The following is a 22,943-nucleotide window of genomic DNA, read 5'->3' on the forward strand; positions in this document are numbered from 1 at the left end:
GTAATGATTACATTCAACATATTTTTTTTGAATATATATTGTTCTTAATTATGTTTCAACGCCAATCGTTTACTTTTATTCAATAATGAAGAGAGATGAACATTTCTATGTTTTTTACCACTTTTAATTGTAACTAACGTTACTGCAGTTTCGTCCTATATGGACATTCTATTTCTAGTTTATTGTATTTCCCCTAGTTTATAATAATGCAAGGTAAGGTAAGGTAAAGTAATGCAGAGAGGTAAGATATTTTTTAACGTTTACGAAAAAGTAAAGTATGAAGAATTGCCGTAGTGATTATAGGTTTTGGTAATTTTTGAGTTGGCAGAATTGCATGAACAAATATTGACTTTTCATAATCTTGACAGCAGCAATCATTCATATGAAATAAATAATAATTTTCATTTCTATAATATTATGGAAGACGCATATTTTAATGAATAGAACAATACCCAAATTTCACAATGTGACGTTCAAGTTTATCTGGTGACATACCTTTACACCATTCGGATATATCCGTCAAAGTTCGTAGTATGGCGCTTTTTGATTGGTCGGAGGTAAAAACTCAACGCAGAAAGTTGAAAGTAGCCAACTTGTTACCTTGCGTTACCTTGCCTTACCGACGTTACCTTACCTTACTTTTTATCTAGAACGCAAGTGTGTTTTCTCAATGTTTCAACTTTCTTATCTTATCTTACCTCGTAACCTTGCGTTTTTATAAACTAGGGATTAGTTTGAGAATGTCCTTATAAGACGATACTGCAGTAACGTCAGTTATAATTAAAAAGTGGTAAAAAAACATAGAAATTTTTATTTCTCTTTTCATTATGATCTCCTACCACGTAGTAACGGCTACATTCATCAATTTATTTCATTCAATACTTAATCAACGAAGACATTTCTGCAAATATGAATTCAAACTTCGCATTAGAAAATCGGAGAATATGAATAACTCGAAATATCCAAACCTTGAATGCAGAACATCACTCCGATAAAAAACAAATAAATCAAGAATATTACTTTGGCTGGCAAAGTAAAGGAGTACAACGCAAGCAATAAAGGAGCCGTATTTCTTAGAAATAGATTTTGTGCAGTGAAATGTAAAATTCGTACGTGTGCAACATCCGTCAAGAAATTCGAGAAAATGGCCTTCGCCGCGGCAAGAATGATCCTTAAGGACAAAAGGAGGAAACCATCGAAGGAGGAGTACGTTCCAATCAGGAACAGGAGTAAGGTAAATGCTTTCTCATTTATATTTCCTTTGGGGCAAGACACAATAATTATGGGCATTCCCTTTGCGAACAAATAATGACAAAGAATTCATTAGAAAAAAATATAATCGATATTATTGTAATGTAATCTAAAATATTTCTATGAATGGATTTATTGGAGAAAAAATAGTCGATATTATTGTATTGTTTCTTATTACTCAGTGGGCTATGTTTGAAGACTGGCAGTAAAAAAATCTAAAGAAATCAACTTTAAACGTTTAAGCCAGTTTCGGATAACACAGTAGGTTGAATGGACTGACGCCTATCAGAAAACAACTACTTCACTGGCCAATACCACGAACGACGTTGGATTATATCCGACAGGCGTCAGCACAGGAATCTTCACAGAAAATTTCCTGCAAATGCAATTGGCAATTCATTTGAAAGAGTCGACCTTCAATTTTGGAATGGGCACACTTGCAGACCGTTTTCGGGCTCCTTAGCCACTCATCAGTGCAAGATAGTGACCATCATCGATCTAAAGTCAATGATATTCCATAATTGAAAATCGAAATTCTTTCAGAGGTATAACCTACCTTGGTATTTATGGAATTACCAAAAAGTAGTTCGGCCCAGGCTAGTCGATTATTGTCAGGGCTGGACGTGGGTAAGGAAAATATGTTTTTTTTACAGCCGAAATAGATGGAAAAAAAGTAAGCCCTGGGGCGCCAGTTGAACGGATTCAACAGGAAAGGGGGGTGGAGAAATAGCCAAAAAGTCAACAACGAAGCTCCAAGCTTGAAAATTATATTAAATTGATATATGGAAATTAATATTTACAAACGTCACTACCAACTGTGTAATAACTCAAAAATCAATTTTCACATGTTATTTGCAACGAATTGATGTATGAAAAACAGGCAAATATATATGCATCAAGTTTAAAGAACCTAATGAAAGAACTTAATACTAAAACAAACGTTTCGAGTAAATATATTATTACGTGGTTATAGGCCGTTTTGATCACGCTATTACTACTGGGGAACTGTTATCATGGAACAATATCGGATCAAAATATTCGAATAATGAACGGACACAGATGATCATTACATAAATTGAAAGTGAGGGAACAAATGAGTAGTAAAAAGTAACTGTCTGAATCTTAATCTATCCAGAATCTACTTTTCGATTAACTACAATCAAACTCGATAATTATTAATTTGATACCCCCTTAACAGCTGTCTTAGGTGCACAGAGAAAAGGCAAAAACTTAAACTATACTCTAATTTCAAGAAATGAACTGTAGATTTCAGTAATCAGACCGCTCCAAAATATATCATCAATATCAGGGCTTCTACTCATGGGGTATCATCATTTTTGATACTTTTCATACTTGCTACGATTTTCCGTTGCTACTTTCTAGAATGTCTCCTTGTATCTCAAAGAACGACGGATGTGATGCAACTATAGCTTTTCCGAAGGATTTCTCCAATTATATATCAGATAAATATTCCCTGAAAGCTTTTCTTTTACCATAAAAAAAAACGAATAAAAGGTCGGACAGTGCTTGACATGAATCTTTTTATTCTATTTTTCAGGTGATCTTACTATTCTTGTCCAAAAAACCTGAATACATGTGTTATGGAATTCTCTACCGATATTTCAAGAATGGAAAATGAAAATATTGAATTGACTGATTTGACTGACCTTAGATATTTTTAGGTTTCGGACGTTCCCTAGCTAGAGCCTAGATTTCGTGTCAGCTTTACGATAGATACTAATCTGAATAGTTTTTAAATCCTGACCGTGAAAATCTCCTCAGTTTTATTTACTCCTGCTTACTAGACAACACACCATCCCAGCAATATGCTGATAAAAAAACGAACCTACAGGGCGGCACTGCTAATTCTTCTGAACTCAGAAATTTAACCGTCACACAGTATTTCATTCCGCGTCTTAAGTTGAAGCGACCAACAAAAATATCACTTCATCTAGTGAACGAGGTACTAACCAATTGCATATCCGAAATTTGCCAGATTACTCCTAATAAGGCACATCTAGCTCTGTGAAGATTCCTTCACTAACGCCTGTTGGATATAATCCAACACCGTTCGTGGTATTAGCCAGTGAAGTAGTTGTTTTCTGATAGGCGTCAGTCCAGTCAACGTACTGTGTAGGTACATCCGAAACTGCCTTGAACATTTAAAGTTCATTTCTTTGGATTTGTTTACTGCCATTATTCAAGCATAACCCACTGATTAATAAGAAAGTTTCTATTCCTTATTCAGAGGAATCGGTCAAATTTCGGATATGCAGTTGGTTAGTACCTCGTTCACTAGATGGAGTGACATTTTTGTTGTTCGCTCCAACTCAAGACGAGGAATGAAATACTCTGAAAGAATTTTGATTTTCAATTATAGAATATCATTGACTTTAGGTCGATGATGGTCGATATCTTACACTGACGAGTGGCTAAGGAGCCCGAAACCGGTCTGCGAGTGTGCCTGTTCCAATATTGAAAGTCGACTCTTTCAGTTGTATGGCCAATTGCATATGCAGGGAATTTTCTGTGAAGATTCCTGCACTGACGCCAGTCGGATATAATCCAATGCCGTTCGCGGTATTAGCCAGTGGAGTAGTTGCTTTCTGATAGGCGGCAGTCCATTCAACCTACTGTGTAGGTATATTCTAGACGGGCTTGAACATTTCTTTAGATCTATTGTAATGTAAGTAAAATATTATGTTTATGTATGAAGTGACTTAGTGATTTATGTCTCTATAACCCTAGAAAAAAATATCAAACTGAATAAAACCCAAACACTCATATCACACAAAATCTCCCATTAATGCAGGCTGCCGTTTTTTCAACAGTCTATCTATCGCATGAAATGAAAAACTCAGGATCCCGGATGTTTTCAAATGTGAACTTAGGAAAGTCCTAGTCAGGGAATGCTGTTTTGATATAATATCAAAGGATTTATTACATCAGGTTAATCATTATTATAATAACTTCGTATTCTTTTATTTCGCCTTGTGGTAATCAGGTGATCTTCTGTGATATTATTTTCAACCACATAACATCAAAGTTTCGGGGTTGCAGCATTTTCTCTCGTTGACAGGAGAGGTCGCTTTTGATGAAAAGAGATACTCCAAAATTACGTCTGGATCAGAAGTGGAAATCAAAGCCGCGTTATAGAAAATTGACTGGTTTTGTTGAAGCACTGACTTTGGTTTCTGTGAGTGCAAGAATATGAGGACTATTTGATTGCAGAAGTTGGTGCACTGAGTTTATATTTGAGTTGAGTCCTCTGATGTTACAGAAATCGATTTTGAAGTTGCTAGTGGGCCTGTTAGCAACTGCAGTTACTATGCTATTTCCCTGTGGACTGATGTAAGTAAGACTTTGCTGACTGTCAGAAATAGTGGTTTTTCGAATAAAGGATGATGCCCTTGAATCAGCCCCAACCCGGAGGGCTGATTCAAGGGCATCTTGTATCTTAGCAGGTGATGTCGGGTGGGACCAGCATTTACCATCTATCAGTATTTTTGAATACGTTAGTTATGGATTTTCATCAAGTATCGGCCAATTTCATCATATAATTTTTATGTACTGTATATCATTACCATATGGATCAGATCTTTTTGGACGGTCATTTGGAAGTACTTACCGTTTCTACAGTTTCGACAAAAAATTTTTGAGTTTTTGAAAATTCGACTGTGCTATGTGTGTATGTTATATAGGTCACACCTTTCAAGATAAGATTCTTGCTTTCTCCGGTGGAATACTGAAGGTTTGTTAGCGCAAGAAGTGTGCTAATTAAATCACTTTAATGTGTCCTCTTCATCATGAAAGAGACACTTTAATCCAATAATCCAAGTAGTATTTCATCTAATTAGCCTAAGAATGTTTCAAAATATTTCCGCTAGCTGCTTGCAAACTTCCCGAATTCTCTTATTTCGTCTGAATTGACAAACTGGAATCTCGAACTGAAATAATTAACTTCAGGAAATTCAGGTGGGAGCAATATTGAATTTAAGGAATTAGGAATTCAGGGTATTTTCAGGTGGGTTTGGTTTTATTAAACACACAAGAACGACATAGTCGTTTCAGAGAAACGGGACAGTCTTCCCAGAAAACCTGTCTGACTTTTGGAATACTGGCTCCTGTTATATTTTCGAGAACAGATCGACTAAACACATTTCAAAAATAAACTTGCTAGAGTTTATCCTTAGCTCGCACAAGTTTCGACTTCTGAGGGTTGTCGTTCGTAGAGGTGCGGCAGCTGGTTAACGGAAGAACATATTTTGAACAGATTTTTTTTAAACAGACACGTGACTTTGTATTTAAAAAATTCAACTAGATTTGGATATTCCATAACTTATCAAGTTTTTACATGAAAACTTTGATACAATTGCGAGTCATCTGCATGTTTTTGTGCATGTTTTTGCAACGATATTGACGAGTAGATACCAAAAGACAATGGACCCGAAAGTGAACCTTGTGGTACCTCCGCTCACAGTTTCAGATCATTTGATACTTGAGGATCGAAACAAACTTGTTGCTTTCTGTGTCCTAGATGGTTGACCATGAATTTGACAGCATTTTTGAATAATCTTATATATCGAACTAGCGACGCGCTATTTCCAGACATGCGTCGCACCCCCTCTCCCCCGGGTGGAACCGCCGTCTCTGCATTTCAAATCTGTAAAATTTTCGAAAATATTCATTCACATTACATGCTGTGCAATGTAATGCACAATCTATTTGAGGTACTTAATTGGATAATCATTGATGCTGTATTGCTTAAAATCGCTTGGTAATGAAGTGGAGGATAAAGAATGGTTATTGTGGGTTATTTCTAAGAGATAGACATATACCATTGAAGACTTTTTTGCAGACAGACAGACAGATAATGACAGACAGCGGAAAGATACTTTGTTTTATACTATGTAGCGATGGTCTGCTGATATCGAAGAGAACCTAGATCGTGCATTTACTCTGATTCTTTATTCTCATTTTGTCATCGTTGATGGTATATTTGCTTCAGAAAAGTAGAGTTTTGTTCTCTAGTCTCAGTGCTCACCATACAATTTTTCTATGATAAAACAATATGTATACTATGCAATTTATCTCAGGAATTGCACGTTGAAAGGTAAGACCTCGTTAGTCCTTAGCTCGCACAAGTTTCGATTTTTCTAACGGTTATCGTTTGTACTGGTGAGACAGCTGGTTAAGGGAAGAACATATTTCAAACATATTTTAAACATAAGGACTATTCTTGTTTGGAAATCGGGATTGTCCCGATTTTCATCCAAGCCATAAGGTGTCCCGAAAAATTGTCTCGGGACGTACAAAAGTCCTGGAATTCGGTTTTGAAAGGATTTGGCAACACTGACTAAGAGTTCATCTATTGTCTGCTTGTCACGCCATTATATTACTATTTACTATTTTAGTCCTGAGTCTTGATGTTATGTCAGTGTTAGCGTAATCAAGTGTCAAGTAAAGTAAATGTTAGTGATTCTGATACCGGCTTCCCTTATTGAGCAACACGTCACAATGCCGAAACGTCAGTGCAAATTCAGTGACACTTATTGCAAAGAGTGGAACTTCATCAAGGGAGTTCGTTTCGAGTATGAAGTAGAGAATTCTGTGTCCATAGAGAACGCGTTGGACGTGTTGGAGGAGGAGTTGGCATTTTCATCAAACGTAATATTTCTCACGTACAATTCGGCATAGACTCGGACTAGTTACACGGCACGGAAGCCGTGGGCGTTGAACTCCAACTGAGAAGAGGTCGTCATAGAATAATCTCAGTTTACAACCCTCCATAGAATCGTCTAATCCCAGATTCATTAAATGAACTGCTGATGTCGACAGATACCCCCACAATTGCTGCTGGTGACTTCAACGCCAAGCACAACCTGTGGAGCAGAATTACCAATGCGAACGGCCGAGCGCTCCATGCGCATGCTGACAGGCATAAGTATCGAGTGATGGGTCCAGATGAGCCTACGTTCTATCGTGGGGATAATAGACCTGACGTGCTTGATATCGCACTGCTCAGGAACGTCTCCATATCCTGCGAAGTGTACACTTTGTCGGAACTTGACTCAGATCCAGTCATCCTGATGCTGGGTGATGATCCCCCTTCCCAGGAATATCGCATGAGATTATCCACGGATTGGGAAGCCCACCTAGTGGAGAGACGTACAAACCGTGAGGCGCTCCAAGCTCGCAACGGTCTCGACGCCGCGTTGGCGGATTTCGAATTGTCTGTGAACAACGCTTAGCGCGCAGCCACAACCAGGACAGAGATTCCGCTGTGAAGCAACAATGAGTTCCCTCCCAGGATAAAGGACCTTATCCGGGAAAGAAATCGCCTCAGACGAGTTTATCAGCGGACTCTCTATCCTAGAGACAAGGCTGCGGCTAGCAGGATGGCCAACCAAGTTGAGCAGGCCATCACCGACAATAGAAACGAGAGGTGGAGCGAGTATTTGGAATCGCTTGAGCCTGGGGATGATGAGCTATGGTGAGTCATCCGCAGGCTCGAGAAGAGAAAAACCGCTCCCTCCACCCTTCACGGACAGCTCGGCATCTGCTACTCCTCCGCCGAGAAGGCGTTGGCTTTTGCAGACACAATGAAGAGTTAGTTTCAATTTAATGTTGATCCGGATGATGATATTGACCTTGATATCCGGCTGAAACACCGGATTCGGCGCATCCTTAGGGAAGATGACGACGACGTGATCCGACCAGCTACGGAGGAAGAACTTAGGGGGTACATTATGGCCTCCAAACCCAAGAAGTCTTCGAGAGTTGATTCAATCAACAATAGGTTGTTGAAGCAGCTCCCAGAGAACTCCATGAGATATCTGCTGGACATTATTAACAGTTCAATCGCCCTCAGATACTTCCTTCGAAGATGGAAGTATGCCGTGGTTGTCATGATTCCAAAACAGGGCCAGAACCCGCTGTTTCCCCAGAATCATCGTCCGATTAGTCTGCTTTGCTCAGCAGCTGAGTTAACTGAATGTGTTGTGCTGCAAAGACTAACTGAAGAAGTTGACGACCAAAATGTTCTGCCTAACGAAAAATTCGTTACAATTCGCACACTCCACAGGCCCTGAGACTGGTCGAAAATTCCATCTCAGAGCAGAACAACAGGAAGACAGTCCATCTCGAAATGTCCTCTTGGACATTTCGAAGGCCTTTGACCGAGTCTGGCACGGAGGCCTGTTACACAAAATGCTCGATTTCGATCTGCCTCGGGGCCTGGTCCGGTGGACCAGGTTGTTCCTGAAAGGCAGAACATTTCAGGTCCGAGTTGAAGCAACCCTGTTTGCTGTCAGGAAAATTCAAGCTGGAGTGCCTCAGGGAGCTGTGCTGCCTTCACTATTGAACAGTCTTTACGTGAGCGATCTTCCGAAGTTCGATCACGTGAAGGTTTCCCTTTACGCCAATGATACGGCTCTCCTCGCCTTTTCCATTGGTCGCCTCTTCCAATGCAACGTGTATTGGACGACTTCGAACGCTGGTACCTAGAGTGGAAGATCCAGGTGAAGCCAGAAAAAACTCAGGCGATAGATTTGGGGAGACGTAACGTTTCTCCAGACACAAGGGTCACGATCTCAGGTAGGGAGATCGAATGGCGAACGCGAGTTAAATACCTAGGTATTTGGGTAGACCGCCGACTTACCTGGGCAAATCAAATCGACTATATCAAGAGCAAAGTCCAATGGAGGATAGCCAAACTCTATTCTCTGATTGAAATCTCAAAACTCAATTTCAAAAATAATATTTTACTTTACAACATGTTCAAGCCTGTCATCATGTATGCTTTAGGCACCTGGGGATAAACCGCTCCGTCAAATCTTTCCATTTTGGAAAGATTGCAAAACAAACTTCTTAGGATGCTGGTGAATGCTCCATGATTCGTGCGGATTGAAGTCATCCGCAGAGATTTGGAGCTCTAACCATACGGCAGTCCATTCAACTGAGGAAGCAGAGAGTTTTCGAGTCAGCGGAAACTCATGATAACCCATTAGTTAGGGAAGCTGTATATTATACTATAGACGACCCCTCCCCATACAGAAGGCTCCGTCGCTCGGTTGAGTGAAGGTCCAACGTCTGCTGAAATGAATAGTTTGTTCATCAAATACCCCAGTCAGGAAGGGGTACACAAGGCCAGAGCGGCATGGAGGTCATTGATCTTTATGTCGTCATCAAAAAACACCTTCAGTTATGAATCACTCGTCCTCCTGACGAAAGACAGTTGAAAGGGCAAGGGAAAAATTTTCGACCTGAAGGAAATCAGGATGACGAACAACCAGAGTGTTCCGTGTGTAACTCTTTCATTGGTATCGGTCATGGTGGCCGTTCGATCATAGTTGATAATATCAATTCGAAGAAACATATGAAAAGATTTGCTGCAACAAGCTGTAGTAAAACATTGCAAAACTATTTTGTTGCATCTCAATCAAGTAAAGATACCAAAGTTCGCGCAGCCGAGCTTACAGTAGTCTCGGTTTTCTCTAGGAATGATTTGGTCAATCTATAGTAGACTCATAAAACGGACCAAACTTTTGAAACACCCTAACACATGAAAACGGTATTGAAGAAGATTATTTTCAAAAATTCATCGTAAAAGGAAAGACCTTGTATACTGAAACGAATATTCCTCCCAACTCTCAAACTTCTGTTTCGTGAAAGTCAATGGATCCAAGCATCATTACGTAGTTCAACATCGATGTTGCTGAAGTAAGCGATCTTAGTTTGTTAATTTCCGGCTGGGTAACGAAGTTTTGCGGACGTTCATCACGTTCCGTATTGAACTGGAAAAACTATGTCATGCATTTCGGATGAGAACTTTCCAGGAAAACTTTCATTCCGAAGATTATCACGGTATAATGAAGCTAGGCTTTATAGCAATTACCTGGAAAAAAGCTGAAAACTTCGTCTGGACTGCTTTTATCATATCGCGGCTGGGTGTAATTTCAGGAAGATGTTGAGTAATTTAACAGAGTATGTAAGCCAAAAGGGCGTTAGTTAAATCAATATATTTCAAAGGGGAGGGTGGGGAGTTGTAGACGAGAGAAATGATCGAGGATTAGAAGAATATGAGGTATTCAATGGAATTCACAAATATAAAATTCTACATTATTTTGCGACCATAAAAGAACTCAGTAGTTACTGTGAAAAAACAAACCTAATTTTATTGTTTTCGAAATGTGTACAATGTTACAGTTATACAGTGTGTGGAAGCCAAATGAAATAAATTCATTATTTCGGTTGCTGTACATATTTAAAAAATCCCGAAACACGTTAAATGTAAATTATAATTTGAAATTCCTCAACGTAAAAATGTCACCCCCACCTTCAATCCCCTTCGAATGACAAGTACAACCCCCAATTTTTTAAATGCGAAGTATAGGTTTGTGATACAATGTTTGAAAAGTCTCTTTGTTCTCTATTCAAAAATGTTATCGCTTTTAAGTTTATTGCAACAATTAAGATAGAATAAATTAGAAACATGTGGTTACCGAAATACGATAAAATACACTCAAAAACTGAATTGTAATGCAAAACGTTATGAAATGTAGAATACGAAAAAGAACTGTGGATGTAAACGAAGTAGATGTTCAAAATGTTCAACGCGAACGTCTTGGCGACATCCTAATCTCAAATAAAACTGTCTTCTAACATTATTTAACATATCCGGCGTGACCGACTTAATCGCAAGCATTATTCATTCAAAGGTTCACTTTTGTACACATTGCTCTATACATATCCTTATAAAAAGAAATCTAATGATGAAAGAGGTGATCGCGCTGGCCATTCAACAGATCCTCGTCTCCCTGTCCGATTGGAAATTATTGTATCGAGGTATATCCGGATATTAACTTAGTAATGTGGTGGTGCTCCATCCTGCTGAAACCATATCGTATCCAATGGAACTTGAGGGGTTCCTAGATCAGGATATAAATTTGCTAAACTTGGAATGACATCATTTTGGAGTGGTGCCAAATAAGTTGCCCTCAATGAAAAAGGGACCACTGATATGGTTTCCTACAATCCCTGCCCAAACATTAACCTTTTGAGGTTATTGCGTGTGTTCTTCTCTCATCGAGTGAGGATTTTCCGTTGACCAGTAGCGGCAATTATGCCGATTAGCATGACCGTTGTAAGAGACTCATCAGAAAACATAACGTCTTCTAATTGGAATGTTATCCGACATGTCCATTATATGTTCACAAAAATAACTTTTCCTATCAAAAGTGTCTTTCATGAGCTCCTGAGTGGGAATCATTTTATAGGGATGCATTTTATTTTCTTTTAGTATATTTATCATCAATGTATGGCTAATATTGAATGTAGTGAATGCCTGTCTACTCGATGTATATGGGTTTTCCTCAAAATCAAGCATCACATCTAATTAGAGTTCATTACTCATTGCATCGGCAGCTGCTTTTTTCCTTTGCCCCACATGACCAAGTTGGCGAAACTGCTTTTATATTGTCCCTTGAGATATGCTAGAAGACTTTAAATTTTCAGGTAGAATGTTATACTCAATGATTGCTTCAAAAATTAGGGTTTCAATGTTGAACGTTTTTGTTCACATACAAATTATTCAACGCGTTTCATGAAAAATTGTCCTCATTGAAACGATCCAGTCACATTATAAAAAGGATCCACAAATCTGCAAGAAATTGCTCTGCCTCTGCCCTTTGCGAAATTATAGAAGAATGTTTACATACAAACTCTCCAACAAGCTGGGAAAACTGGTTAAATTTCCCTTATACTTTGTTCGCCATCCCACATGCCAAGGACTCCCGTAGATCTTCTCTCACATCTCTTATAAAGAGAAACATCAAACTTCTTGAATCCAAGACCAATGTCATTCCATCTCAGAAAGATAAAAGCAAATATAACTAAAACTTTTCTAAGCTGATGGTGAGATTAGGTCAGCTATCAGAATCTTGAGAGCAAGTGATACGTTGGCCGAATACGATGAATTTACACTTTCAGTTCTCCGATCAAAACACCCTCGATCAGACTACTCCACACATTCTCTGGATTCGCAACTACCACACGATTTTTCAGAGTTTTCGTTGTTCCAATTTTTAAAACATGAAGTATCGGAGGCAATTAAATCTTTTCGTTCTGGTTCTGCTGGTGGTTTGGATTCTTTCGACCTAGTCATATGAAAGACCTCATTAGTCACAGCTCTGGAGATTCAGAACAGAAACTTCTTTCTTCCCTTATAAAATTATGTAACTTCATTTTCACTGGTAAGGTTTCTCCAGAAATTTGTCCTATACTTTTTGGCGCTTCACTGTGTGCTCTTCGGAAAAAGGATGGAGGAGTAAGACCGATTGCCGTCGGTACCTTTTCTCGTCGATTGGTAGCTGAACTTGATTGTTTGAGGATTAAAGACGAGCTAGAATCGATACTACGTCCACTACAGTTTGGTTTCGGTACTGCAGGTGGATGTAAAGCTGTTGCTCATGCTGCTCGTAGATATAATTTTATCTTCATGGAAATCCCGATTGAAAAATTTTCCTGAATATAGACTTCAAAAATGCCTTCAACATGATTGATAGAAACATCATGCTTCGTAAAGTTGAAGATTCGTTTCCAGAATTATATCCCTTCTGAGAGAGGTGTTCAACAAGGTGATCCCTTAGGACCTGCTCTTTTCGTCTGCTGAAAAAGCAAATGCGCCACTGGAATCAATGAAGTCGCCCCGGAGCGCCAATTAATTTTAGTAATTGTTTTTATTTTATTTTTATTTTTATCGTTGTTTTATTAATTAAAAATATTTTTACAATTTTATTATTACACTGGTGGATGTGATTATTTGTCAGATATGTCAAAATATGAGGGTAGAAGGTTTGTAATATATTATGAATAAATATCATCGTTAAATATTCAAACCTACTTTCTATAAATGACCATTCTAGGGTATTCAACATCGAAGATATCGGGGTACTCCTATCACATCTCAAAATAATCCCCATTGCGCGATTCTGTGAGTTTCTAGTATTCTCATTTCATATAAATCAGTTGTGCATAGAAATGTGGTTCGATTTGAAATGTGATTGCATAGTCAATTGTTGGAAAACTGCTGTAAAAAAATATAATTTTTCTGTATGTAATTAAAATGGTTATTCATTGATGAATGCTTGTCTGCTATGAATCCTGAATATTTGAATTCCGTAATAAGCTCAATTTTGTCATTTTCTATTTTTATTTCAATTTGATTTCAATCTAATTCTCTGTACTTTGTTTTGTTGGCATTCAGCTTCGATTTATTAATTATTAAATATTACTGGAGTTTTCTCAATATTCAATTTTCATTTAAATTATTATTCAATGCCTCATTCATTTTTTGAATAGCTTTATGTATCATCATCAGCAAAATAATTTTTATAATCACATTAATTACATTTTCATTAATAGCAATTGCCCTAGAATACTTCCCTTCGGAACCCCATGATCTACGCTTATTGCTGTTGAAACATACCCATTAATTTTGATTATTTGCTTTCTTCCTGTAGGGTAATCATTGATCCAATCAACTAGTTTTTCTTTTACGCCATATTTTAATTAATATTTCACGTTAAACAGTTCAAAAACAGACGTGTCAATTGAATTGATTTTTTTCACATTTCAAATGTTCTCTTGATACCATTCAATGCCATATAGTAAAAGCAATTTTGAAATATTTTTGAACTGAAAATACTGATGCGTCTGGTACCTATATTCTGAACTATGACCTGAATATTCGAAAAGTAGTAAGTCTGTTGGTGTCCTATTTACTCGTGGTTATACTTTCTACTAGCATTATTCACTATTACGTGACGACAAGAAAACCGAGCGATACCAGATGTCCCGTTTGATTCATTATCGACCTGCTAACGCCTGTTACACTCCGTCTTCTTCTCAGATCTTGATGAAAGAGAGGTTATACGGATGATGGACTTCATAACAACGTTTTCTTTTTACCGACGGAGTATCGGTGTGGAAATTATACAGGACATTAAAGGATGACTGTTCAGGGCATAACATGATAACTATTTTCAGAAATATGAGTTTTGATAATCAAATTTGTTTTCAAAACACATACCTACTTTCTAATCTACATCCTTCATCTTCATACAAAGAATGTGGAAAATAGGAAGACCAGAACATTTTTTCACCAAACACTAATCTCTCCTGGAGTTTGAACACTATTCCTATAGGTAGGAGGAAATCAAATAAGCATATGAATGTCTATACTTACTGTCATCATAACGTATAGTGTCACCATTAAAGTGCGCACCATATGGGAAACTTTTTTTCGTAAAGTTTCAATGAAGTTCAACTTCGGCACTTGTTTGTGCTTTAAATTTAACTTAAAATGATGCGGCCAACTGCGACCCACTGACGTTTAGTGTTTGTCAAATTCAACTTTTCGAATTTAACGAAAAGTTACTTGAAAAAGTTGTGTCTACGGCAATTTTATATCCATATGCCAAATTTTATGCAACTAGGATAAAGTTAACATTTTGCTTATTTTTGACAGATATCCCCTTTATTTTAAAAAACAAGTTCGGTTAATTGTCATCAATTCAGGTATACATAACAAACTCATCATGTGTAGCATTCTTGAAGATGAAATCTGATTCAATTTCATCGATCTTTATATAAATCAATGTTCATATGAAAGTAGTTGTTGAAAGTGAGTTATATACATGATGTACACATTTTTGTAAATTTTTGGATGACGTATTGATCTAAGATCACTGTCGATATAATTTTGAATATTTTGAAACCTACCTGCACCGATATTAAAATTCATTTGGTTATTATCCGCATGTTCCTATATTTTGGAGTACCTGATATATGACTCGTGCAGTTTTTAAAAAACAGTGGCTCTAATGTTGAGCCTTGAGGTACTCCTGATGATACGATCGTAATATATCACTTGCGTATATACTAAAAAGCAGTGGTTCCAATATTGCGACTTGAGATATATCTGATGTTACGTTACGTAGGAGTTCACGTAGGAATTCACGAAAATATATCGGATCGGATTTGTTTAGAATAAAGTAGAGTATGATGAACAAGTCTTAGGTTATTGAAGTGGTCCTAATGATATCACCTTATTATTTATCAATGTTGACTATGTGTAATCTGTAATGTCGTAAGAAATATTCCTGAGAAAATGAAAACGTAATACGATTTCGATAATACAGATACCCTGTAAGTGACTTTGGATATTCAAACTGTTTTCATTATTATGTTATTTAAAAACTGTTCCTTAGTATCTCTGGCTGGGATCACGACGGCTATTGAACTCTGCGTAACTGACCTTATTAAATAATATGGTTTCCAAAGAGACACCTCATTCTGAACAACACATGCGTTTTTCTGTTTTATTTTTCACGATATAAGACCTGGGTTCATGACAATGTTGAAGTATTTTACCATTCTTCCAATTTTTACCTAATCTGAACAATACATTATTTCCAATTTTTCTGTCTGCCAAATTTTTGGTATGTCAGGAGTCAGGAATTGGATTGTTCCTGTATTTTAAAGAATCAAAATCCACAGCGTGACATTTCTTCAACATATTTTCACAAATATTCACACACTTTTTCGCCATACCATTACTTCTGGGATGTTTTAACGATATGTTGAATTCTTCTGAAAACAGTTTGAAACCTATTAAATTAAAAGATATCGTTGTCTTAAAATTGTGTATGTTGTAAATCATGAGTTGCAAATATTTTTTTAGGATTCCAGCTGAATGCTATTTTGCATCTCAGGGATTTCAATTCTATCGATTTCGAAAGTAATCCATGAGAGCTAAAAAATGTTTTTCATTATACTCGCAAATATCAGCTGCCACTTTTTGCCATGGTCTTTCAGGTATATCATGAGGTAACATTGGTATTTTGGGATTGCTGTTTCAAAATTCAAGACGAACATAACAAGCACTTGTATATTCATTATTATCCCTACTAATGTTTGGCCAAAAAATACTTTGTGCTCTTGCTTAGCACTCATTATCCCCAAATGACCTTCATGTCTTTTTTTTCAACATTTCACCTCTCAAACATTTTGGTAGCACCACTCCGTCTCTATAGAACACTAATCCTTCTTCGATAGTGTGTCAAACTTGTTTACTGTGGTTTTTCTCGGAAAGTAGTGCCACCCATTGAAAACTATCTGAAAATTCGTACTCTAACATTCGTTGTGGATGGAGTTTTATCGGATGCTCTACTGGTATCGAAGAGAGTGCCACAAGGATCTATCCTTGGGCCCTTGCTTCTCATCTTGTATATCTGTGATTTCTATCTGTTCGTGAGAAATGCAATATACATCACTAAGTCGACGACACACATTTACACATCGAAATTGAAATACTTTTCTCGGTGAAAAAAATAAAAAATGTAGGATTGTAATTTAATCCAGAACTTTGCTTTAGTAAACATGTCGGCTATCTGAACTAAACTTCCTACAATTTCCTCAGGCAGCTCAACAACACTGATCATGTCAAAAGTTTTTTATTGCGACAGTATTTATGTTTCAAGACAATCGGATGCTCTTCGACTACAGCGTATTCAGGATTCAGGATTCTCGTTTGGTATCCGGAAATATGACCATATTATGCTCAGCCATACAATAATCGGAATGGTCAAAAGTTGCGAGACGTTCAGCACTGCATTTACTTAACGTGCCGTCAACCTCATTATTTACTGAAGAAGCTTGGAACATTCTTAACAATTAATAGTTTCACCACACGGAACAGTGCAGTTTTAGACGTCCTGATGAAAAACAAATTTTCCATCTCCACCCACTGCCTCTGCTTCTCGATAAATGCACATAAACATTAAAACAAACTACCCTGTGAGTTTCGATCTTATACAATTGAAAAATTTAAAAATAGTAAAAAGACTCAGCCGATTGTCTAGTCTCTTGTTCGTTCCCGACCTTGGAAGTACAAAAAGGAATTTTCTACAGCGGTTGCAAAAACTAACTTTCTGATCTTGTCATCACATTATCACTATTACCTTGACTTTTTTTTTATTATTTTTCAATTATTGATATTTCCAGGTTGAGGTCTATTCATCTTCATACAGATAGTTTTCTTTTTCTCTTTTTGTCTGTTTTATTTGTAATTTTTATGGTGAATAAACACATGCTCATAGTGTTCAGCAGCATTGATCAACCCTGTCATATTACAAGTGTACGTAACATACTGATGAGTCAGAAATATTTGAAATTATTGATTTTTTTCTCTTGCTCGTAAAACATTTATTGCACATAGGACTACACTACCCCTCAGTCGAAAAAATGTCATGAATAGTTATTAATACTGAATACGATACTTTTATAAGCTCTATGAAATATTTGAATCAATTCTAGCACGCAGTAGTTTTCATTCAATCTGATCATATCTTGAACTACTATTGAATTCTGGTTTCTTTACAGGCGCGAAGTGGAAGCGCATCTAGCTATAGAAGTCTCAGTCAGGTAATATCAAGTTACCCAGTTCTAGACGATAACTGCTACTAGTTTAGAGAAACTTTTTCAGGTAGCATGGCTTGCTAGATTTATAGTATATCGAACAACATGCAATTATAGTGCATACATACAATTTGAGTTAATTTCGAGTACAACTGTTACTTTGCGAAATTAGCAGTAACTATTTTTTCAAAGAACTCATTTTTTAGATATCATGCATGTTCATCGTGCATAGAAATTTTTAGGATCTGATGAAATATTCATTAAGTAAAGAACTGAAACTGATGAGTCAATAAATATTTGAGAATAAATATAACTACCGTACATTCTGCTGAGTTTGTTGAACTGTTCAGATAGTCTGTTTGGGCTTCAAGTTTCCATATTATTTTGTTACTTCCTCATAATTTTCTGCTTCATCGATAGTGTTTTGAATATCTTTCAGGTGATATCTGTCGGTTTCTTGCAAATTATTGATTTCCTCTTCAATTCCTTCGTCAGAATTTCAACTGATTCACTTACATATCTTGCACGTGCGGTTCACACACAATAGTCATCTTCTTCAATTATTTAGAAACAAGATCCATCTTGCTAAATCAATCACAAAATTTTTATTAATAGAGCCTAGCCCGACCTCGAATCCAGTCTAAAATGATGTTTTTCCAATTCCAATACAGCTAAAAATCAAAATCCCGGAGTAATTCAACACTAGTTGCTGCCCACAGCTTTGCTTGTGTAGAATTTGGTTCGTCACATAAAGTTTCGTGATAGACAATTTTGAAAAAATGGGTACACTATTTTTTTAACAACCGAATACTTTAGGTTTTCAACTTCAAAACTGATGAAAATCAAACAATCTTCAAACCCTTATTTTTCTCGTTTGGGGGTAGAAATTCCTGATTCCGTTTCTTGATACCTATTAATGCTATACAAAAAACCTACCTGCACATTTCAAGATTCTGGAGCAGTAGCTTCGGCTATACGTTAATATAAGAGCGTCAGTCGATCAATAGGTACCCACTTATACAATATTGAATAGTATCAGCAAAAAAACTGAAACGCGGGTTGAACAGCGGAGAACAGCTACTTACACTCTCATATTAACGTACAGATGAAGATACTGAACTCGAAATATGCAGGTAGGTTTTTTTATATAGCGTAGATAAGAATCAAGAAAGGGAATTAGGAATTTCCACCTCCATGGTGGTACTTTGATTTTGATTGATTGATTCATACTGATGACAATGATAATAGAAAGGACAAAAGGGCAGAGGATATCATCTGTTGTAACCCAAATACAGGCAAATTTACCTACAGTACCTGCAGTATCTGCACCAAGGTGTTCTGACCGCATAAAAGAATAAACAAGAGGAAGAAACGTGCATTTTGAGTAAAGCCTTGAAGATAATAGCACGGCCAGCTGTCCAAAGCGCTCGCATAATGGAAGTTATAAAGCTTCGAATCCTTTTTGTGACATATGTTAATATTAAAATACTGAAAATAAAGGAAAATTAGTTGCGTCTTTTATAAACTTTTTCCCAGTGGATTCATTTTCAATCGACTTGAATTGAATTAGGCAATAAGTATACTGATATTAAATTTCTAAGAACAATCATTAGGCACAAGGCCTTACAATTTCTTATTTACAGTAACTGCGCTATCTGCAGATTCAACGTACATTTCCATAACACCTGACAAGCAGCCAACTCGCATTATAGACGATATTACGGTTTCCAGTTTTATTATTCAGCTGTATTATATCTTGACATTGTCCCAGTATCTTGATGTGAGATAGAAACCGACAGAACTGTGAGTTGGATACAATGTCATGTTTGTATGTTTTCTGAATGAGCAACGTGATGAAACATATGCATATATTCAGATGATCTTACATCGGATAAAAATGTCGTCTACAGTGACACGTATTTCCTTTTCTTATATCCCTCTATTCTATCTATAACGAAGTAGTGACTTCCTTTTGGAATGATGCACAAATTGAATTGAATTGTTAATTCAATCATCAGTGGTCATGATGAATAAATCGAAAACAGCATATAGTACCAATTTTGTTATGGATACTTTGACACTGAATTTTTTTTATTTTGAAATATACAGGGTGATTCAAAAGTACTTTGACAAACTTCAGGAGGTGATTCCTCACAATATTCCAATATGAATTGTCCAGATAAATAAATGTTCGGAAACGCTTTGTTTCCAAGATACAGGATGTTGAAGTTTTATTTTTATTTTCGTTTTTTTCGAATAACTTTTGAAATACTGAACTTAATTAAACGAAACTTGGTAATAGGAGGTTTTTGAGGTGTCGAATTCGAACCTGATGTTCTTATTGCTCTTACTCATAGGGGGAGCCATCTACACGTCTTTTTCTTTTTTAAAGATTCATAACTTTTTTGGGCGTACTTCTAGCACATTTGTCAGTAAAAAAATCGATTCCTCTATCATATCTACGTGAATAAGCTACCCTTGTTATTAATCGCTGTAAGCAACCGTTTCCTAAATATTTGAACTTGAAAACTTCAAGTCGATTATTTGATAATCGATGTATGTTGAAGTTATTACGAATATTTTGCTAATTTCACAATTTGTATGAAATAAGTCAGATCCTTAACCGACATTTCATATATTCATTCAATTTTCTCTCTATATATAAGTGAGTGAAACTTCAATATGACACTTGCCTAGGTATATGTTTTTTATACTTTGTGCAAACATACTTCTTCTAGTACCCCTTCAACAAAACTACTTTCTCCAATGTTCTGGTCACCAGAAAGTAGCTTCTTACTACTTCACCACTTCTGTTTCACTGATAAGGACCCTTCCTCACTTTTGATATCCAGTGTCACATATAAAGTCCACAACATATGGAACATTTTTGAATGAAATATGGTTTGTCGGAAAACAACTACTTCCCCGGCTAATATTACGCTGAATATTCAATTATATCCGACAGATGCAAGATTCCTTACAAAAGCTGGTCTCGCAGATGTTTCTCGTTCATCCAGCAGCAGGACCACCAGGAGTCACCAGGTGAGTGTAGGCCCACATCACTTAGGCTACATGTGACCCTTTGTACATCCTCCCGAGGAGTTGTCCTCCTAGGTCACCGTCCATCCTGTTCTTTCCAGAAAGGTGGACAGGTCTCTGGGAGACATCTCCTTTATAATAATAATAATAATAATATGTCTTTATTCACACTTAATTATAATACAATACTATATCCCATAATAGTGTGTAAGGGCGGAATTCAGTCGCCCCTATCCAAGGATACTGGTGACTGCTCTTCCATTCAACCCTTAAAACAAAACTAAAGAGAACGAGAAAAGAGAGAAAAAAAATAAGAGAAGAGAAAACAAATCTAAATCTAGAGGTTCACAGGCTTTACAAGTGTAACTTGAAGTCACGAAAAAATATATATTATTTACAAATCAAAAATAATAATAATATAAATGTTTTTAGCTGCGTGAATGAGAATCAGAATAATGCTAGGGTGCTAACAGTAATTAGATCATGAAGGTTCCAAAGGAAGTGATAAAAACAAAACAAGAAAACAAAGGGAGAGGCTTGAAGGCAGAAAGCACATCAATTATTATTGATCAGACTTTAAACTCTTGCTTTCGTGGCACAACACTTATATTTGAAGTCTATCCTCAAATAACATGTTTCTCAGTGAGTACTTGAAAACAGATTTATTCATGGTTTTTAACGAGTCAGGAATGGCATTATAGATCTTTGTTACATTATAAAAAAACGATCTTTGGTATAGTGAAGTATGGTGTATTGGAGGGGTAAGGCGGTATCGATATCTGGTATGAAATGCGTGAACGTCGTGTCTGAATAAAAGTTTGTTGTATAAGTAAATAGGTACTTTCGTTTGAATTACATTATGTATAAAACAATTTGTCTGTAGTAACCATCTTTGTTTCATAGTTAACCAACTCGATTCTTTAATTTTATGAGGAATTGAATTACGTTTCCTTATTCCGTATTCGGCAGGTGTAGGCCAAGACTCGCCGAACACACACTCTCTTATTGACGACTACTCCGGACATTCGCATAGGACATGCCTGACAGTTTCATCTTCTTGTTTACACACCCTACATAGAGGTATGTCCACTAGCCCCATATTATGGGGGTGTTTCCCTAGTTGACAGTGCCCAGTCAGAAATTCTACTGTTAAGCGTAGATTTTTCCTGGTCATCGCCAGATATTTCTTCGGCGCCAGCTTCCCAGGGTTTCCCAAAGTGATCTGGACAAAATTGCATCCTTTGATTTCATCCCATCTCCTCAGGGATTGAGAATGGGTGTAACGTTTGGCTAGTTTCGCAATTGTCAAAGTCATCAGGCCGTAGGTGCCACTGTGTCCTAAAGAATCGGTAATTCGATTACCTTTACTTCTGTCATGCCCTTTGATCCTCCTCAGGATAATGTTATTATCTACCTTGCCTAATCCTTAGGCTTAGTAATCTGGAGTACACTCCACATCCTGAGCCTTCTTTGGCTTTCGAGTGGTCTGTATATATGCGTATCACAATTGTAACATCTGACTCTGTGTTCTGTTTCATTTGTATTTTGCAGGATTCATTAAACACAAACGTGGGTTCAATTGCATCACTGGTTGCCTGCAGCAAATGTTGTGCAGTGAGCGCTTTTTGCCTCAATTGACCCATTCCTACTTCGAGGTTTACACCAGCCATGCGCAATCGTAACAGGGCCATTAACTCAACCTCTTTGACGTAGAGGTTCAGAGGGGTCAGACCAGTAATTAATTCCATTGCCGCGGTTGGTGTTGTTTCCATGGCTGCTGTCATGTTTGAACAAGCCATTCGCTGTATTTGATCTAATTTTTGGATGGCCATTGCTTGTAGAACTTTCGGTCCCCATGCAATGGCTCCGTATGTTAACATAGGTCTTATTGTTGCAGTGTAGATCCAGGTGACCATAATGTGACATTGCTCATAAGCCGTATATGCCCTTATTGCTCAACTCTGTAGGTAAGAATTCCATGATAGCTTTCTGTCGGGGATAGTACCAAGGTATTTCACCTCTTCAGAGAAGTTTAGTTTGCTTTTGAAGATTTCGGGAAGTTTTAGGCCCGATAAACTTCTTTGCCTGGTTGAAAAGACCATCTCAGTCTTCTTGGGATTGATCGACAGATCAAAGTGTTCTTTACACCATGTTTCTATTAATTTGAGCTCATC

The 22,943-nt window shown here is 37.1% G+C and overlaps 1 protein-coding gene across 2 annotated transcripts in view; it reads left to right on the plus strand.

The window, feature by feature from the left end:
• The first annotated feature begins 981 nt into the window (after window positions 1-981).
• The window catches only part of LOC111511424 (calmodulin-A), a 181,027-nt gene continuing 159,065 nt past the window's right edge, over window positions 982-22,943 (plus strand). The window contains exon 1 of one of the 2 annotated variants that reach the window (XM_074183557.1): window positions 982-1,234. In XM_074183557.1, the coding sequence (XP_074039658.1) occupies window positions 1,145-1,234 (90 nt within the window). In that variant the 5' untranslated portion in view covers window positions 982-1,144. The remainder of the gene's footprint in view (window positions 1,235-22,943) is intronic. The other variant, XM_074183562.1, reaches the window with a different exon arrangement.

Source organism: Leptinotarsa decemlineata, unplaced genomic scaffold (genome assembly GCF_025532065.1).
Source record: "Leptinotarsa decemlineata unplaced genomic scaffold, Ldec_3_MD MMD2_P_RNA_scaffold_2, whole genome shotgun sequence".
Taxonomy (NCBI): Eukaryota; Metazoa; Arthropoda; class Insecta; order Coleoptera; family Chrysomelidae; genus Leptinotarsa; species Leptinotarsa decemlineata.